Here is a 21,564-nt window from a genome sequence, read left to right on the forward strand (position 1 = left end):
AATGTTCCCGGTATCGCTCGTGATGAATTGTTCGAAATTAAGAGTCATTTCTTTTATTTCGCTATTTCTTGAGCATTTACATTACGTCAAATTTCATATTTTATACTTCAATTGCAACATCATTATTTTAGAACCCAAAAAGTGAATACAAATTTATTGGATTGAAGCGTTCATGTAAATCTATTTTTACAAATAATAAGTTTGAATGAGAAAGGCTGGGTCTGACCGCTAGGTGGATTAATTTAGGTTTTTACAGTAAAGGTGCCGCCACACGGACGCTAATTCCCTTTGTTTCTAAGTCATAGTTGATTGTAAAAAGCATTTGTTTTCATCATAACGCGGGATTGTACTGTCAAAAGCTATAACATAGACACCCTGAACTACTCCATCATGCCCGAATAGTTCATGTCCTACTATTCAGTGATGAAAAAATGATTTTTACAATCAACTAAGACTTAGAAACTAAGGGAATTAGCGTCCGTGTGGCGACACCTTAAAGGTAGTACTATTTGGTAATAGGACAAAATTTTTGGGAGGTAAACTCTCAAAACACTTCAATGTATGGTAGGTCTACAGTTTATGAATGTTCATCAACTGTGGACCTCGATTCCACTTATTGTACGTTTAGAATATATGAAGCTAAGAAACAACTACAAGAAATATAGCATTTTTAAATTTTGAGGCACAGGATGCAGCAGGAAAAAATACGAAAATGAGTGGTACTACTTAAAATCCCATTTTTAATTATGTAATTCAAGCAATAATATAAAATCTTTCGATTTTAGTTATCTTTATAAAAATTTTTCAAACGCGACGCGTTCTTACAAACGAACAACAAGTGTTTGTCCCGTGACGCGTCGCGTCTTTTGTCGTGTGTATCACTGTTCTTACGTTGCACAAATCATATTTATTATGAGTAAATGTACTCGATCATCTCCATTTTTATCAATGACATTCTCAAGTCAACGCAGTCCAATATCCACAACCACGTGCGCCTAATGACAGGTTTCAAAGGCTTCAAACTAGGATGAAATGTTTTGCAGGTTTGTGCTACAACATATGCCCAAATTGCATAATCCAACAGGTTAAGTACCGAAGTAGTTAAGTAGGAAGCCACAAATCTTTGGAGTAAAACTTTATGTTTTCCATCAGCCATTGTTGTGTCCGATTTAAGCCAAGATATAGCATTCCATCCTGGTATATAACAACGTATTGATCATAAAACAAGTTGGCTTTCACTCAGAGAAGCAAAACAAAGCAAAGCCTTGGTGCTACATTACGATTCGGAACTTGACCTTCTGTTTATTTATACACAGACTTCGCAGCGGGGCTAGCGCTACGATCCTACTGACACTAACAGTCTCTCCTAAGCCGAGACTCTAACCTACGACGACTGGCTTGTTGGGCCAGCATCGTACCTCGAGACCACCTGGGAGACTCAGGGAAGGACTTGGTTCTTTAAAATAACAATATACAGTACGGTGTAGATTTTAACACCAGCATCAATGGAAACAGGCGGCATTTTCAAATCGCTGGATTCCACCGAACCGAACATCATGGAACCCACCGGATGCTTGATTTGGAACTTAAAAATCACTTTACCCGCAATATCCGCAATTTTTTTCAGTGAAATGAACCGGTTTATACGGCTGCAGGATACAGCATCGATGCCGAACAGCTTTTCATCGAGGAACAGGATTATAATTTTATTGTTCGTTAACAAAAAAGCGATCTCTACGAAAGAGTCACTCGGAGCTCCTTTACCCGCTCCGTAATTAATGCTTTGGAAAATGTATGAAGCCTTCTGTGATGATTCCTCGATCTTTTTTATAGAAATTTTGACTTCCTTGGCAAGTCATCTGATGGAACGCACCGGGCTGCGAAGAATTTTTGTACAAACCAATTTGATCACGTTTAACGTGCGTGCAAACCGCGAATTTCCACTTTTCGGGTTCCGCTGCTTAAAATCATTCTGTAGAAACTTTTTGATGCGACAAGCTTGTCGGAATGACATACTATTATCCTGGAAACCTCTTTCTGCGTCTTCTATCTTGAATTTGCAGTTTCGATGTTCTGATGCAACACTTTAAAGTAAATTTAATTTAATCAAATATGTACACAGTAAACACAGTAAACAGAAATAAATCATTAGTCATTGTCAAATACCTGGGAGATTTTGAAATTTGATATCATATATTTAATAAAATCCAGATTTATCTGGCATAATGGCAAATTTGTTTGTATCCTCTTAGGTAAACCTATGATAAAAATTCCTTTTCGGTTATTTCATTACTCTACTTTTTTATCATTATAAGCAAGCTTTCAAAGAAAAACTGAATATACCATTGACTTATTTAAATCAATTTTTAACGTAATAATTTTAACAACAAACAGTTTTTTTGTATGCCAGAATCAGGTATGGAAAAAATTATCAAGAGTCATGAGCTCCAAAATGATTCTTAATGGTTGGGAGCTTTCGACACAAATAGTTTTACACAAAGAAGAAAATTATGGTATTTGAGCAATCTATACAAAAAAGGAATATCAGTTTGTTCTTTATTTTTTTTTTTTTGTGAATGTGAAGGCTAAATATCCAGGATAAATAAATTTTTACTGATAATATTATAAAGCTTTTATTCAACTTCAACTATTCACAAAAATATGTAAGTATAACGGTGATAAAAACAAAAAGCCTTCACTTCCAAGATGAATCAAATTTGTTTTTTTTTTTCGTTCATGAAAACACAACAAGGCTTCCAGCTAACAGGACAAACTATGGATTCAATAATCCATTTAGTGCATGCATCCGTGCTTTTAACGCTGCTACGATTATTTCGATTTATGTATTAATAGAGATGTTTTTGTAATAGAATTAGGCATTTAGTTTAAGCAACAGTCTGTACGAAATTTTCGAAGACGAAAAACAAATAAACAAATTATTCAAGATAATAAGAGGTCAGATTGATGGTTCGTATGCAACTCAGTTCGTGCCAACGTAGCTTTTATATTTCGTGTCTGTCTGGATTATATTCTGTGTGGAATAAGGAATTTTTAAGGGAATCATTAATACATTTACATATTAAACGCATTTGATTATTCGTCGTCAACCATCTCCAATCTTATTGCGGAATATTACTGGAAGTAATGCAACACGTCAAACTTAGTGCAGTGATGATAAATCAAGGGACACTACTCGAAGGCATAGTTGTCGTATTAAATCACGAAGGTATCGGAAAATGCTTCATCGATGCATCGGAGCAGTACTGGACAAAACCCGAAGAAAGTATGACCTCGCAGGCTGGCAACAAGTGATGAACCTGAATCCCGGCCACTTCTCCAGACCGGAGAGAATTTATAATTGCGTGTGTGATAAACGAGCGAACCTTGCCGGTTTGATTTGATGTAACTGATCTGATTGGAATAACAATGACCGCGATCGGGAGTGCTGCTGCTACTGGTTTTGCGCGGTCCCGCACGGTGCGTACCGGCCGCTGAACAGTGCCGGAACCGGACTGTGTAAAATAAATCAAAATGTGTCCACTCTCCTTCGATGCACAAGCGGTGCTTTCTTATCAAAATCGCAAAACGTGTCACTGCAGCTTGTCCCCTTGTTGGTTGGATGCTGCGTACAATATTGACGACAATGACAGACCCTGGCCCCTTCGGAACCGCTGCAACGCGTATATGATGGATGCGATGTGTGGGAAAAGTCACGTTTTGAGTTTTTAATGAGTGCCAGCAATTGAATGTAATTACAACACGCCTTCGGTTAGGAACTTTTTAACCGGCGAGAAGATACCTTCCCACACGTAGCTATTGTGCGTTGGCATTTGCGGACTGGTCTGCTTCTGCAGTGCAGAGAACATTGATTGGACGGGCAAACCACCGTTGGTCACGGTATACACAACTTGTTACTTACTGTCTGATGACTTTCAGCAAAAAAAAGAACGATCGGTTTGAGTGAAATAATGAATAATCCTTGAAGTAGGTTGTAGTCAAACATGCAGTTTTAGGTAGAAAAACATTTAGAAACCACTGCATGTAATGGCATCAACTTTCCACCACTTGACAGTCAATTTTTATATCGGTAATTGGAATTTATAGCCCTATAAAAACGTTTATGCTAGATATAACAAAACAATTAGTATGGGCAAGAATTTACATTGAACTTTGTTTGTAACATACTGGAAATGGATTGAATAATTTTTTTTCTTTTTTATTCCAGTTCTGTCTTTTAAGTCGCTTGGCCCCACACACCATAATATTCTTTCGTTATACTCATCTATTACGTTTTAAGATCCGATTCTTGAAGGAGTCACATGTATTTTGTCTACCAGGTTATTGTCAGATTTTTTATTTGAATTTCAATTTTTTTTTAATTTTGTGGCAACCATAAATGTGCCAAATTTGAACGGATATTTTGTTTATGCTCCAATCGAAAAGAACTTTTTTGTAAGATTTATACTATACTGTAAACTAGACATTGCATGTTTCAATAAGTATTGCGAACACGTTAAGAACAGAAGACTAGAAAATACATCAAGCGCTTACTATGATCTCCACTGATTAGGTCTCGATCCTTTCATACTCTCGTTTCAGATGACCTCACCATAGAAAAATAGGATAATAATAACATGAATATAAAACCTAAATTAATCCACCTAGCGGTCAGACCCAGCCTTTCTCATTCAAACTTATTATTTGTATAAATAGATTTACATGAACGCTTCAATCCAATAAATGTGTATTCACTTTTTGGGTTCTAAAATAATGATGTTGCAACTGAAGTATAAAATATGAAATTTGACGTAATGTAAATGCTCAAGAAATAGCGAAATAAAAGAAATATATATATTGATCATATATTGATCAAAGCAGGTATAGTTTGAAATAGCCTTTGAATTTCTTTTCTTTCCATAACTTTTGAACCACATATCAAAAAATCAAAATGATATGAAGTTTGTTATTTGTAACTTTGAGAGATGAATCGTTCGTATGACACTAGTTATGTTCAAATAAGTCGTGTAATCTGTGAGATAATAGACTTTCGTTGTTTTATTAACAATTTAATACATAACGGTTGCTTAGTTCGATTATAATCAAATGAATTGGAGCGTATAGGGCAGCCAAACTTTGAAACCACGTGTTAAATCATAATTCATCAGTTAACCCTTAACTAGCCCGTTCATCTGATAATACTACTGATCAAATCGGTTGTGTACTTTCTGAGATAATGAAGTTTCGTGATTTTCACAATTTCTTTCCATAACTTTTGAACCACAAGTTCAATCTTTATGATATTCAAAAGTTACGGGTTTTTAAGATAGGTTTTTATTGAAATCGGTTGTGTGGTTTCTGAGATATTGATAGTTAATTCTTCTGCCACAAAATAGGGCAAAAAAATATATTTTTTTGAGCTTCTGCTCGTCTATCTTTATTCACTTAAGACTTAAGACTAAACTACAATTCTTTTAATACTCTTATATATAGCCTCGCAGCGAGTGTTTGTTTATGCTTCCTGTTTATGCTTTGTATAATCAAAAGATCTAAACACTACTGGTATATATCAAAAGACTAAACACTACTGGTGAGAAATAGATTATTTTCATTCTGGGAATTCTGCTTTATGCTGATTTGGCGACGATGATGGTGGTCCTGATGAGATAAGGTGGCTTGCCGGATATTGGTGACGTGTTCTGCTTAACCCTTCCCCTCTTAAGTAACTTTGTCCTCAAAGTTGAACGGTTCGAAAAGGTGATGACATATTGATGAATGATTCGATTTTCTTCTTTCGTTCTTCTGATAAATTTGTGGTTGCGATCTCTTGGTCCGTGATGATGAGATCATCCTTTTTGGTGGTAGAAGTGTTTATTGTTGTAAGTGCAATGTCTTTGTTCTCGGTGCTTGGTATATTAATTTTTGTGTTGATTATTGTCTTTCTGGAAAGATAGAAATATATACCTATCACAGAGATGATTGAAATTATCGTTAATCCTCCGAATGATCCGAATATGTTGAGTTTCCATGTTAGTGAATTATTTTCTAGTTTTAATATTTCAAGTTTCTCTCGGTGCTCCAGTGTTAGATTTCGTAGATAAGCTGCGGGAGGTGAATCTAATGTGTCTGTTTCGGTTACCAATAAGCCAGTTGTGGGGTGATACGGTCGTCCAGGTATAATAGCTTCGAAATTAGAGAATAGTTCTCCGTTGATTTGTATGTCGCAGTCTTCGAATTGGATTAGAAATGAGCCATTCAGCTGCTTATTTGAATTGCTGCAATTAGATGAAATTTCTACGTGTGCGTCATTGATTAGAATAGAGGCGTCGTTAATTCGTTTGACTAAGCCTCTTGAGTAGACTTTTTCGAAGGTGCAATTGGAATGTTGTCCTCGTATGAGCCGGTCTATGCAGTTATTGGGTAATGTTAGAGGGTGGTTTCGCACAGGTAGTAGTTGCTTTGGTCCTCGCATGGTTGTTTTGATTCGTAAACATGCGTAAGGTTGCGCATGAGGTAATTTCGTGACAACAAAATTCGTCTGTTGTTCTTAATAATAGAGTCTACATAATCGTATTCATAGACGTCTTTTGAAAACTGTGGTACTTTTAGAATGTATACTATATGAGTATTGTTTAATGTTACTTGTGCTGTAGATTGTTAGAGTAATTCTTCAAACGATGACACGAAAATATCGTGCCTGTTCAAGAATGTGGCGATTGTGTTGAAGTCTCGCATGGATAGTAACTTGCTGCTTGGGATGCCATGTTTTGCCATCAAGATCGCTTCTTCTAGTGTTTCTATCTGGTCTTGAAGTGAGTCTAGATTGGATAGGATCATAAGATGATTGATTTCGAGAGAATGGTTTTTTGCTCTTTCTTTCTCTAGTGTTAGCACTTGATTGGTGATATCTGTGACCTCTTGTATTCTTTTGCTGATAGCTTGATTTACAATAAGTCAATTTTTATATCGGTAATTGGAAGGTCCCCTACGTCTTGTATCGACTTTGATTTTACCGGTCTTATTTTGAGAAATTGGGAAAATTTATCTAAGGAAGAAATGAACAAAAAGTTTGCATTGTAAACAAATATGTCGATATGAATAATATCTCCAGGGTATTTTGGCATTGGTGTTTTTACTGGTATGTATGGTTGCGGTTTACGTTCGTATTTCACAGTTTTGCAAATCTCACAAGTATTGACGTAATTTTGAATCAATTTGTTCATTCTAGGGAAGTAATATGTTTTCAAAAGCTGAAGTGAATTTTCTTTGGCGTTACGGTGAGCGAAATTGTGCGTGTTTTCAATTTCTTCAAGTTGTCGTTCTGCCTCTTCTTTGTCTTCCACCCTTTTTTGGGAAAATCGAGCTTTGACAATTTTGGGGTTGAAGTTTTCTTTGTAAATTTCTTGAATTCGACCCATAGTAGGTTCGTCGGTTAAAATGCCGTTAAGAATTCCAGGGATTAGGTATTCTTTCAATTTTTGTTGTAGGTAATCATTTGTGAAATGGGGTTCTGTAAAAATATGCCTCTGATAGTTTTCAAATGGTCGGTTCTGTTCAAAGCTAGAGTTTCTTCCTATGACGAAAATAATTTGATTGCGGAAGACATTTATCGGGGCTTCTGTTGAGGGTATATAGGAACTGTCATCATCTTCGGCCGAGTGCTGTGTTGGGGTTAGTGAATTAATTTGGATGCGGGATAGGGCGTCTGCTACTACGTTGGATTTCCCATGTTAATAGTGCATTTCATAGTCATGCTCTTCTAGGAATGCTTTCCATCGCTTCAGCTTGGCGTTGTTATTTTTGGGTGATAGGGTAAATGTTAGTGGGAGATGGTCAGTGTAAATTTTTAATTTAGCTCCGTATATGAAATTTCTGAGTGTGTGTAGTGCCCAAACGACAGCAAGCATTTCCTTCTCGTTTGTAGCATAATTTTCTTCCGTTCTGGAAAGCGTTCTAGATATAAAGGTGATCGGTCGCCCTCCATCATGGAATTTCTGAGATAGCACAGCTCCCAGTGCTTTATCTGACGCATCGGTGGTCAAGATAAAAGGTTCCTTAAAATCTGGATATGCCAATACATCGTTCAAGGATAATATTTCCTTCAATATTTGAAAAGATTGTTTAGCCTCTGTGTCAAAAGTAATTGAGAAACTATTCGATTGATTTTTTAGGAATTTGGCGATGGCTATCTTCCCCTCTTAAAAGTTTTGTCAAGGGCTTCGCAATTTTTGCGTAGTCTCTCACAAAACGCCTGTAATAGCCAGAGAGTCCTAAAAAGGCTCTCGAATCTTTAAGATTTTTTGGCTCGGGGTATTTTTGTATACATTCCACCTTTTTCATGTTGGGTTTCAGGCCGTTTACAGAAATAACAAATCCTAGGAACTCCACTTCGGTCTTCAAGAATTCTGATTTGTCTGGCTGGATATTGAAGTTGGCCTTTTGTAGGGTTTCGAAAACACTTCTTAAATTGTCTAAGTGTTCTTCAAAAGTTTTCCCGAAAACGATGATGTCATCTATATAGACATGGCAGATTTTGCCAATATGTTCTCGTATGACGTCGTCCATAACCCTTTGGAAAATTGAGGGTGCGTTTTTCAGTCCGAACGGCAATCGTACAAACTCATATTTGCCGTTATTTACAGAGAAAGCGGTTTTTTCGACGTCTTTCTTTGTCATTGGGATCTGATGAAAGCCAGATGCTAGATCCAATGTTGTAAAATATTTATTGTTTCCCAAGTTTGCCAAGACCGTTGAGGTATCAGGAATGGGATACCTGTCACCGATCGTTTTTGAATTTAGTTTTAGGTAGTCTATTACCATCCTATACTTCTTTTCGTTGGAGGCGTCCATCTTCTTTGGAACGATCCATACAAAGGAATTATAAGGGGATTTTAAAGGTTTAATGATGCCATCATTTAGCAATGATTCTATTTGTTTATTAACTTCTGCATTCAAGGCTTGTGGGTATGGGTATGTTTTGCTATATACAGGATTTTCGTCGGTGGTGCGAATTTCTGCATTAATTCTTGTTGTGAAAGGCAATTTTTCATCAGGTGGTTGGAATAAATTTTTAAAGTCTTTGAGAAGTTTTTTAAGTTCAGATTTTTGATATTCTGGGAGGTGTTCATCTCGAATCTCGATCTGGTTTATCTCCTCGAATTTGTGCTGTAGTAGGTTAATGGTGTGTAATGGTGTGATTTTTTATTATTAGTTTTTCCTTTGCGGTGTCAATTACGGCTTCTAGTTCTTTGAGCGTATCGTGCCCTATAATTGCGTCGAAGGACTTTAATTCTGCAAGATGATAAAACTTTACGTCTATGTCTGAGTATGATCGGAAAAATTTAGCTTTTGAAAATTTGCCGATTTTTATGTCTCCTCCAACTGAAGAAACGTTAAAAGGTTTCTCTGTGTTGTGGAAGACTCGTGCATACTTCGGATGAACATAATTTTTGTTCGATCCTGTGTCCACTAAGATTCTCAGAGGTGTACTCGCGTTGCCATAATAAAGAAAATTAGGCAACGTGGAATTCATCCTAAAAAAATAAGCTCAGCCTCCTCCTCTTCAGGTTCCTCACCTCGTTGGGCTTCCATAATTCTGATGTACCTTTCAAAAGTTTGTGATGATTCGGGGTAATATGCTTCATCTTCTGATGGGGCATAATCTGAGCGTTCATTAATTATGTCTTCAGGCTCAGGTTCTTCGTACTTGTTTGTGTAAATGTTAAACATTCTCTGTCTTTTCAGTGGCGGTCCTCTCTGGTCTGACCTTTGTGGTCTGTTACCATAGTTGACGTTATTTGTTCGGATGGAAGTATCTACTTCCATCGGTTATGGTGTGTTTTTAAATGGGTTGTTAGGTGTTATTGGTGGTTTTTGCTGTTGATTAAATTGCCTGAATGGTTGAGGTTGGAAGGGTTGATTAAAGTATGGTGGTGGTGGCATTGGTCTTGGATGATATTGTGGTTGTGGAATTGGTCGTTGGTAATATTGTGGGTTTGGTCTACATGAATTCAAATTGTTAGGTGGTCTTGTTAGTGCTGGAAGTTTGGGAGAAAGTCTAGGGGGCAAGAATGGTATCAAGTTCCTTGGAACCTGCGGAGCTAACATGCTAGGTCTGATCATTGTGGATCTGAACTCTGAGTTTTGATCCTTAATGCAGTAGCTGTACGCGGCAGCTAATGACGTTGGTTGGTAGTTTCTGATGAATTTGCTCAGCTCACCATCGAGGCCTCTGGTGAAAGAGTCAATAGCTTTCCTATTGTATGACTCGATCAACGCCTTTGATGCTTCTGGATGACTGAATCTTTCATCGGCCTTTATAAGATTCGCAATTAGGGAGAGCAATCTATTAACTTCATCGTAAAACTGCTCGAGGGTTTTACCTTTCTGTGTCGTATGCGACAACTAGTAGTCGAGCGTTTCCAAATCTCTCTTCTCTCCATAATAAGTTGTTGAAGTTTTCTTAATAAGTTTCCAATTTATGTTCACGTTTGAGGCTACTAAGGCATCGTTTGCCTCGCCTCCAATTTTCCTTCTTATGGTCTTACAGACCATGTGGTATTTATTTTGGGCCTCTATGGGGCTTTGATGATCAGTCTCGTAGAGATTGATGATGCTTTGAACATCGTCAATCCAACTATTCAACTCTCTTGACTCGCCGGTAAACGTTGGCAAATCTTTAACTAAATCTGGGATTCTTTCAATCGAATCCGTGTTTACCCGAGCTCCTTCTCTATCAAAAAGATGAAGCGGTGGGTCGCTGTAGTCCGGTCCCGGAAGGGGAACGGCTGCTGCTTTTAGAGCGGCAATTCTATTGATTATATCTTGCACTTGATTTTGTGCCATTTTAATTATTTATTATTTTGAGTTTTTTTAGGAGCTTTATTTTTTCACTTTTTACTTCTAATATATACTTTTTAAATATAATCACTTTTCTTTTGGTTTTTAAAGATAATTCTTTTTTCACTTTTTTACTTCTAATATTTGCTTATTAAATATAATCACTTTTTATTTTTGATTTTTCACTTCACTATTTTAATGATGTTGGAGTACTTACATAATTATTTTAACCGTCATACCAATCCTGTTACAGTGGTACTTCTTTGAATCCAATCGTCTGCCTCTAACGGTGACGCTTCTGAATCCTTTGAATCCAATCGTCTGCCTCTAACGGTGACGCTTCTGAATCCTGTGGGTTGAGACCAGGCCGTGGTGTTTCCTCCTTTCCGGCACGGCTGTTAAATCCGTTTTTTCCTGGAACGAGTGATGAGCTGTCCAGGTGACTCCGGCACAATCCGTACGGCTGCTTTACGCGGTCGGGAGAGATTTTTGCTTCACAACAAAGAAGTATCCGCGAACTCTTACGTGGCGAACTACACTTGTTGATTCACTTAACACCCACGCTGGTCCCTATTCGGGCGCCAGTTAATTCTTCTGCCACAAAATAGGGCAAAAAAATATATTTTTTTGAGCTTCTGCTCGTCTATCTTTATTCACTTAAGACTTAAGACTAAACTACAATTCTTTTAATACTCTTATATATAGCCTCGCAGCGAGTGTTTGTTTATGCTTCCTGTTTATGCTTTGTATAATCAAAAGATAGTGCTGGTGCAGACTAAACACTACTGGTGAAAAATAGATTATTTTCATTCTGGGAATTCTGCTTTATGCTGATTTGGCGACGATGATGGTGGTCCTGATGAGATAAGGTGGCTTGCCGGATATTGGTGACGTGTTCTGCTTAACTTGATGTTTCGTGATTTTTACATTTTTAAGCATAACCTCTTAAATAAAAATCCAATTACAATGAAAAATAGGATCTTATGGGACAACTAGAACTTTCATTTGCATATAATTTCATTAAAATCGGTGAAAATAAAAATCTGCACATACACACACCCACACACACCCACACACACCCACACACACACTGCCACACACACACACACACACACACACACACACACACACACACACACATACACACACACACACACACACACACACACACACACACACACACACACACACACACACACACACACACACACACACACATACATACAAACATACAAAAAATGCTCAGTTCGTCGAACTGAGTCAAGTGCTATATACTATTCGGCCCTTTGGAGCACTTTCATATCTTCGGTTTTGCAAGTGATTTCTATACTTATCTAGGAGAAAAGCAAAAAGTTAAAAAAATTATTAATTAGGAGTAAAATATTCGTTCTGAAGAAATAGCGAAATGAAATAAATGACTTTAAATTTCGTTCACTTCAATCACGAGCAATACCGGGAACGTACGTGTAGCACAATACCAAATGTAAATTTTGTTGAGGCCATATGTTTTGATCAAAGCAGTTACAGTTTTAAATAGTCTTTGAATTTCGTTTCTTTTAATAACTTTTGAACCATATATCAAATTGCTTTAAAATTGCTTACTTGTGAGTTTGAGAGACAACCCGTTCAAATGACACTAGATATGTTCAAGTAAGTCGTGTGATCTTTGAGATAATAGACTTTCGTTGTTTTTATAATTTAATACATAACGGTTGGAATAAAAATACGATTATAGTCGAATAAAATGGGAACCTATAGGAAAGCTAAATTTTTCATTTGACACTAAGATTGTTGAATTTAGTCCAGCCATTTTTGGGAAAACGAGTGAATTTGAAAAGTCATCGGAACATGTTTCTTTTCACAATTTTTGAACCACGTGTTTAATCACTATAAAATTCATCAATTAACCTTTAACTAGCCCGTTCATTTGATATCAATATTGTTCAAATCGGTTGTGTACTATCTGAGATAATGAAGTTTCATGATTTTCACATTTTGATACATTACAGACAAAGTAACAGACCGATTACATTGAAATTCAGTAGGGTGTTATGAGGCAGCTGGACCTTTCATTTGACACTAATTTCGTGGAAATCGGTTCAGCCATCTCTGAGAAAAGTGAGTGAGTTTAAGTAGTCTTCGGAATATGTTCCTTTTCATAGCTGGATTTCACATTTTCAAACATAACAGGCAAAGTAATAGTCCGAATACAAAAAAAAATCAATAGGGTCTTATGGGGTAATTAGACCTTCCAAATGACACTGATTTTGTGGAAATCGGTTCAGCCATCTCTGAGAAACATGAGTGAGATTAAACACTCTCCAGAACACGTTTCTTTAAATAACTTCTGAACCACACGTTCAATCTGCATGAAACTCAAAAGTTAAGGGTTTTTTAAGTAGCTTGTTCATTAAAAACCAATTTTGTTAAAATCGGTTGAGTAGTTTCTGAGATAATGATGTTTCGTGATTTTCACATTTTTAAACATAACCTCTAAACTAAAAATCCGATTGCAATGAAATTCAATAGGGTCTTATGTGGCAACTAGACCTTTCATTTGCAATTAATTTCATGAAGATCGGTCCAGCCATCTTTGAGAAAATCGAGTGAGATTGGGAAAGCGTTACATACACACACATACACACACATACACACACACACACACACACATACAGAAAATGCTCAGCTCGTCAAACTAAGTCGATTGATATACGAGATTCGACCCTTTGGAGCACTTTTATATCTTTGGTTTTTCCAGTGATTGCTATATCTTTCTAGGAGAAAGGCAAAAATACCTTTCACATTTCTTCGTGCCAAACATTTTGCAATGAACTTGCTTCCAGCTTGTTTTTCTCTGGAGATTTCTGTGTAAAAACATAGCAATTTCAAAAGAGTAAACAAACAATGATTATTTTTGTTACCGATGAATTTTTCAATTGATGTAATTTCTATGATAGCCGCTAGAAATTTTTTGTCAAACCAAGTATGCGCTACAAACCGCCATTACATAGAACCATAGTAGTTTCTGTATTGTTGAATTAGATCGAAAGAGCTTAAAACATAATGCACACAACTTTTCTCAAGTTTCAATGAAACACTTCGTGTTTACATGGGTGATCCAGTGACGTTATAATGTTGCCAATTCATACAGTGCTACCAGATTTCTTTAGAGGGAATTCGGGAAGAAATTTGAATGCAGATCCCGATAGCAATGATCAAATTTCCGACAAAATCAAGTAACAAACTTTTTCATCTTTGTAGATAGAAAAAAACGTTGTTCGACAATGTTATAGCTCCATTAATTTTAAGCAACTTTGAAAAAAAAATTTCCTTAACTTTGAAAATAACCGGTTTTGATTGAAAAATCATATTTTTATATTTTTTTTTATCTCAATGTTCACATTGAACCTGTCTTTGAACGACTCTTAGGGGTTTTTAGGAAAAACAATTTGCAACGCTAATATCGTGAGTATCTCAATTCTACTCAAAGCTTTTAATGTTTTTCATAAAAAATATGCCCTTTTCATTTTATTGTCGTTTCTTATAAGGCCAACATAAAAATATCTCTTCGTCACAATTTGAAGGGCACAATTGACTTTTTGTGTAAATGAATTTTCCAAAATATATTACTTTTTATATTTAAATGAATGATTTTTGATTTGAAAGCATAACAAAATATATGGGTCATTCCATACGAAGTGTACATGGGGCAATTTTTGTCAAAAATCTTTTTTTTCTTTTTCTTACAATTCATAGACGTAAGATGTCCGAAAAATACTGATGGATGATTTTTGAAGAAAATAAACCAAGGAATCCAGAAAAAATGTAAGTTTTGACCGGAAGTGTTGCCAGATAAATTATTTATGTATTTGAAAACTAAATTTCCATTTTTCGGCAAATGCAGCCATTTTTATTTTAAATTTGATAATTTCATCGTGTTCCTTGGAAAATTTCACATAAGAAACAACTATCATCCCGAGGTAATATGAGCCAATCTCGGGATATGACATTTTTACGAAAAAAGTTGTAAATTTCGTAATTATTTTATTTTATAATTTATAGACGTAAGACACCCGAAAATAGTGATAGGTGAATTTTGAAGAAAATAAACCAAGGAATCCATAAAAAATATTGTTTTTGCCCGAAAGTGTTGCCAGATCGATTATTTTTGTATTTTAAAATTAAATTTGCATTTTTCGGCCAATGCAGCTAATTTTATTTTTGGAAATCATCTATCAGTATTTTTCAAAAATCTTAGGTCTATGAATTGTAAGAGAAGGAAAAAATTAATTTTTAACAAAAATTGCGCGGCGTTGCAATAAAGAGGGGGTCCGAGAGAGGAGGGGGTATTCCAATCGACACCAAAATTGAGATTTTTCCAAAGAGACAGTGGATGAATAATTCCCCCAACTTTGAACAAAATCTGTGATGGTCGTGTCCAAGTGGCCTGTACACTTCGTATGGAATTACCCATATACATTCCACTATGTACCTACTAAAATATGTATTATGAAATACTACTTCCCAAAACAATATTTTTCTAAGCAGGATAACTTTCTCAATATTTTTTTTAGATTGACACCGAATTTATGCAATGTTTTGTTGTTATCTATTGAAATTACTATCTGAACTAATCTGAAAATTAACTGAAAATAATCAGCAAACAAATATTCCTGTTGATTTATCAGTATTCAGAATTCTGTTTGCTCAAAACCAGTGAATTGAGAATTTTTGGTAACTCACTTTGTCGAACTGCAGTCATCATATTGAATTTTTAGGTTTGAAATACATTCAGAAATGTCTGATTTCATAATGAAATATAATCATAACTGGAACTTTTTTAGTTACAGGTATGATTATATATGTAACTAAAAAAGTTCCAGCTGATCTCGAGGTTAGATGCTAGTCTAACAGGCTAATTTGCGTTTGTTCGAATCCTGGCTGGGGAGAAAATGTTAGGATCAATGGGATCGCAGCGCTAGCCCCGCAATTGTCCTTTATACTAATAGTTGGCTGCGAAGTCTGTGTCCAGTAAACAGAAAGGTCAAGTCTTGACAGCGAAATGTTAATAACAAAGCTTTGTGACTAAAAATGTATACACTATGGATAGTGGCATAGCGTGACCGGGTGACGCCAAAAAATCAAAATGGCACCACAGTTGCCCCTTAAGGTGAAACTAGTTCTCGGGGTTTTTGCGTTAAAATACATCGGAAAATCATCCTACATAGAAACCAAAGCGAAAAAATTGTTGCACTGTATTATCAGTAAAATGAACAGCAGTCAACCAAATCTCGACAGCAGAACAAGCCAACAAGAATGATAACTAGAAGCAATTCAACATCTTTATCGCGGAACAGATTTCCAAAAGCAGTAAAACTGCGGAAGCCTGCCCTTTCGACTTCCATAGTTAGCATTTCATCCGGGAAAACGAATCCCAAGCGCACACGGCTCGATGCTGATTGGATCGCCCCGTACAGGTAAGTCTTTCTCCGCCCTCGACCCGTCGTCACCGTGTGCGTGACAAATTGAGCTTATCGCCATAATCATCTTCCCTCAATCGGCACAGGTAACCTTACCTTGAGAACGCGGTGTGCCAAAGCGCTCGGGAGGACAATCCGAATGAATTGGATTGCCCTCACAAGCGCCACGCGCTACTCTGCGTCCAAAAATTATGGTCTGGCACACCAATTCGGGTCCACTTCATTGATCCGTAAACAGCCTTAAATCCCTATTGTGAGCGAATGATTTTTTTTTCGTACTTAGTGCATGCGATAATAGCGATCAGATCAAAGCAATTTTTGTACCCAGTTGTGTACTTACTATCAGCAGCCTGCGTCGGCGCACCTGAAGCATCGCCACCGAGAGGCTATTTTTAGCTGCGTCCTGGCTGGAGACGAGATCAGACCAACGCATCGCGACAAGTTTCATCTGAATACCATAATCAGTCTTGGTAAACCCCACCCGCATCCCACCTGTACGATCGATGCCATCACTGTCGTTCGGTTGCGACCAGACGACGGAAAAATTTTTGCTAAAAATAGGCGTAACCATCCACATAATTCACCGTCGCCGAACGGTGCGATCACCGGAGTAAGCGAGACAGTTTTTAAGCACGGGTTGGGAGGGGGTTGGTTTGTTAACAACGCTCTTTTCTGTGTCGCGATCTGGAGGAGCATATTCGACTCGACTGCATACTACTGGAGGTAGTGAATAATGTCGTCTCGTTCTGGCGTGCAGCTGAAACTGAAACACGGTTCAGAGCATGTGTGGGTGTGTAAGGTCTCAGCCGAACGATCGTCGCTACGAATGTACTGAGGTGGTTTACAGCCTATGTTTAGCAATACCAATGAACAGTTTGCTTGCGGGGAACACGTGGATCAGCACTCGACAGCAGGCGCAGCGAACTCACACATAGAAGCTCGCATAGCCGAAGATCACCGAACCGTGTGCGAGCGAACGCACACACCGCCGCCAGCGACCCGATCGATCGGATCGGGACAGCGCGAAGACGACTTTTGGATCGGTTTTATATTATTTTATTTTCGTAATTTTATTATATCGACAGTGGTCAGCTGGAGCCATATGTAGAATGTTCCTCGTGCGAGCGAAGCGCTAAAGTCGTCGTCAGAGTGGGTAGTCGCGAACCAAGCCACCGAGCCGTGTGTTGTGTGTACGTACGTACGATCGAGACGACAAAAAAATCAACGTGTTGAATTCAGTTTTTGGGAGAGAACCGTCCGGGTGACAGCCGAAATTTGAAGGACGCTGATTGTCCACTGGGAACAGAAAGTTGACGCAACAGGTGATGTAAACGTGTGCTGTTTTGCAGAAAAAAGAAGGTTTTGCAGAAATACGAGCAAAAAATTGACAGCAAGTGTCGAAAGTGTTGAAGCGAAAATCAACAAGTGGTTTCGAACGGACTTCTGGAGAAATCCTGCGAAAATTTCCGACGGTACCATCTAGCGCGCCTCGTTCGCTGGAGTACCCAGAGAGGAACAGTGCCAATTTAGCAGGACTTGTTAATTGTCTGTGAACAAAAGTGAAGAAGGTGTCAATAGAAGTCGAGACAACCGACTAATTACCGTACAAAGGACAACATTGAGAGAATTTGTGTGAAAAGTGCACGATCGGAAGAGTTTAACTAGGTCAGCAAAGTTGGAACCGTAGTCTGCGGAATTAAACGCCAAACCAAGTTCAACCAACTGCGATCTGCGATCGTTTTATCCGCTGTACCATACCCGTAGTACCCGTACCGACGTTTCTGCGTAGATGATACATGTACTAGAAAGCCAAGCATCGGTGCGATAAAATAAAACCGCAGATTCCACACGCGCAACCAAGATCCGCTACCAAATCAAAAGATAAAAATAATCTCGAAAAGGGGATCAAAACATTAGAAGAGAGTCCCAAAAAAAGGAGCTGATCTGACCGAAGAAGAGCAAACGAAGAGGCGGAAAATCGTATCAGACGACGCTGTTGCTGCTGCTGGTGTTTCCTGGTGTGTGCAACTAGAAGCTTGAACCGACCTATGTCTGCTGGGGAAGAACGAGAGGAACCGCGTGAGTGACCTGATTGCCTGCCTGCCTGACCGCTGTTGAAGCTGATGCTGAGTAACCCCTGCACGGAGAAGCTGTTGCTGCTGCTATCGAGCAGAAGTCGTGTACCGTACGTCGCTTGTTCATCCATCTGTCAAAACGTACACAGAGAGTGAGTTCCCAATCCCAAAATATTCCGTTCAGTTTATTCGGGATCGCGGAATTTTACGGGTGCGAATTTCCTTTTTCGCAAAAATATCGGTGTACAGTGAGTGCAAATTTAAGTGACCTACGACACGGCCCTTCTACGAAAAACTAGCAGCTCAATTCCTTGGCAAAATCCGTCGGAAGATTGCGAGAAGTGCTAACGTTGCGGTACGAAAAGCTCAGCTCTTAAAAAGAATTTCTACAGTGCGGAAGTGCGGTTTTCTTGTGTTATTTTAAAAATTTAAAGTGTGCAACAGCGAATTAAAGTGGCTTTGTAAGAAGCGCTAGGAATCCGGTAGACCCGCGAGCGTGAATCTTCCTTTGATACCGGTACCAAAAAAAGCCGCAAAAATTTGGGAAATAATGGATCCCAATGCAGCGCGTGATTCGCGCTACAATCTGAACTACAGTATGAGTATGATGAGTGAAACGCCGGAAATCTACGGGAATCCGAACGTTTCACTGGCCCGCCCCCCGAGCGGTGGCCTGGTCGGCCAGGTCATGTCTCGCGGGGGCGGCCTGATGAGCTCCGCGAATGGACCTCAGTGTGGTGCCGGCGGTGGTGCCGGCGGCGGCGGAGGTGGTGGTGGTGGCGGCAGCCTATCGCGCGGTATTAAACGGACCAATTCGGACTGCTACGACGACGGCCGGCAGATGGTCGGTTCGCAAAATCTGACCGGCCTCGAGGGGTGCAATGTCGGTTCCGATGTTGTGGACGAAAGTTACACCTCGCTGCAGCCGAAGAAGTCACCGCCGAGCAACGGAAAGAAGACAAAGGGCCGTGTCAAGATTAAGATGGAATATATCGATAATAAGTTGCGACGGTACACGACCTTCTCGAAACGCAAAACCGGAATCATGAAAAAGGTAGGTGAACCGGATTCGCTGTTTTAGCCTCTCCCGGGAGCCGGGAACCGTGCGGGGCGACGAATGTTTGGTGCTGGTGCTGGGATGGGAAGCTGTCAAAATCAGCTTGCGTTGTGAGCGCTGGGGGTAGAGCGAATGTGGGAATATAGCCGGGTCTAGAGATACGATTTAATCCGAGACAATTAATGCAAATCGTATTATCTAAATGTGCGTTCGACGAAAAACAGGCAAATTTGTTTTATCTCCACCAGATGTGTGCTAGGGGTTTAGTGCTGCTATCGTGAATTTAGTGTGCACCAGTGTTGCCATGCTGGCGTAAGCGGTGCGGTCAATTAATAAGTCCTACTAATCTAATCAACGAAGCTCTTATCACACTTCACATATTTCGCCTGATAAGTCTCGGAAGATATTGTTATTGTGTTTTGCTGACTTACTCGTACCGACTACCTTTGTTTTAATACCAGCTCGATTGGTGACTCAGCACCGCTCGTGTTCAGATACTGACTGTCTCTTAATCGAAATGAGTAAGCATTTTCGCTTAGAGAGTTGTCTTCCGCAATCTTACATTTTCTCCTCGAGTGTAATTGGAAATTTTCCGTTGATTTTTGTTACGCAATTTATTGTAATAAGATACATGTTTCTCTTGTGTAAAATATCAAATGATTGTCTTAAAAACATGTTGAAATTAAACATGTGATAAATTTGACACATCATGAACATGAAATAGGGGAAGATTAGTGTTGATGGATAAACTTTAGGTATTTGGGGGTTGTAGATTACCAAGTGACAAGTAGTGTGACAACGATGAATGTAAAAAGTCCAATAGTATAAATGACAGACTTCTGTATTGTAACTCAAACTTGAAACTCGCTATTTACACAAAATCTCCGGTTCTGGCAACCGCGCGGCCAATGTTTATGTTCATCCAAGACAGCAGCCGATCTCACGGTGCCGATGATGGTACGCACACAAGCTCACTTTCGACTGCCAACTCTCGATTCGCTGCAGTTGTCTCATGCGTTACGGTCTCTCATTCTCGCGCGGCTTCAGGCGACACTCGCATAACGCTTCCCATCGACGTTCATGCCGGCTGCTGAATTCAGCACAGCGATGCGCCTCTTCCGTCGTCACACCACACCAAGTGAGAGTGAGAGTCTGGTTGGTTGATGGTTTTGGGTTGGATCTCGAATGGTGGTTGCGGTGGTTAATGTTTTTATGCTCGATTTGTTTTCTTCAAGGTATGCTTCTTCAAGGTATGCTCGCGCGAATGTGATGTTTTGAATTCCTTTGCTTTTATTTTTCTGCCCTCGCCTTGGTTGGTCGTTTGCGCTCAGCTCACGTGTGTCGTCATTTGCCTGCAGGGCAAAGAAATTTGTTCCGTATGTTCGGTACAAGTCTTTGGTAAGTCGGTATGCAACAAGTTTTTGGTAAATTTGAAAAATGGATACAACCTATTTGCTTTTATTAAGCTCAAGATTTTGTTCTGAGAGCAGATCTGCCGTTCTGCCGTTCTACATAAACCTTATGCACGCTGGGACAACTATGCTTGGAACGGCGGAGATTCACTGATAAGATTTTTTGATTGTATTACTTTACAGTGAACACGCGAAAGGCTTCATCTTTACCATCGTATAAAATGTTATCACATGGAAGAACGAAATAAAATCGGTGTCCAGTGCAAAAATGTCCTATAAATTTTCAATGCGAACCAAGGTCTAATTAGACACTTTTGTTTTTGACGCGGGACTACGTCTTTGTTTTCTATACTGGGATGCATTCTGTAAAATTGGAAATGAAACTGGTAAATGTTCCGTCAGATTTTAAACGATAATAACAGCATAACCACATGACGGATAACAATAACCAATATATTGTTGGATAGATAAAATGTTGGACAATTTTTTAATCCGCTAGTTGTCATTGTTATTTGACGACTAAGTAGTGAAAAATGATAAATAGGTTCAAGGACAATATTCCGCGAGCAATGAACCAATTACATGCGAGCATTCCTAGCCTAAACGACATGAATAGACACCAGCCGTTACCTGTGATATTTTGTGTATCATTATCAAACAAAAAAATGACAGAATCTCCAAGGTTAATTCAAGTTTGCTACCAC

General features: G+C 38.6%; 1 protein-coding gene across 1 annotated transcript in view; it reads left to right on the forward strand.

The window, feature by feature from the left end:
- The first annotated feature begins 17,388 nt into the window (after window positions 1–17,388).
- LOC129726035 (serum response factor homolog) overlaps window positions 17,389–21,564 on the forward strand; it is a 490,723-nt gene continuing 486,547 nt past the window's right edge. Inside the window, exon 1 of the mRNA XM_055682596.1 lies at window positions 17,389–19,445. Within this exon, the coding sequence (XP_055538571.1) occupies window positions 18,942–19,445 (504 nt within the window). The 5' untranslated portion in view covers window positions 17,389–18,941. The remainder of the gene's footprint in view (window positions 19,446–21,564) is intronic.

Source organism: Wyeomyia smithii, chromosome 2, assembly GCF_029784165.1.
Source record: "Wyeomyia smithii strain HCP4-BCI-WySm-NY-G18 chromosome 2, ASM2978416v1, whole genome shotgun sequence".
Lineage (NCBI taxonomy): Eukaryota > Metazoa > Arthropoda > Insecta > Diptera > Culicidae > Wyeomyia > Wyeomyia smithii.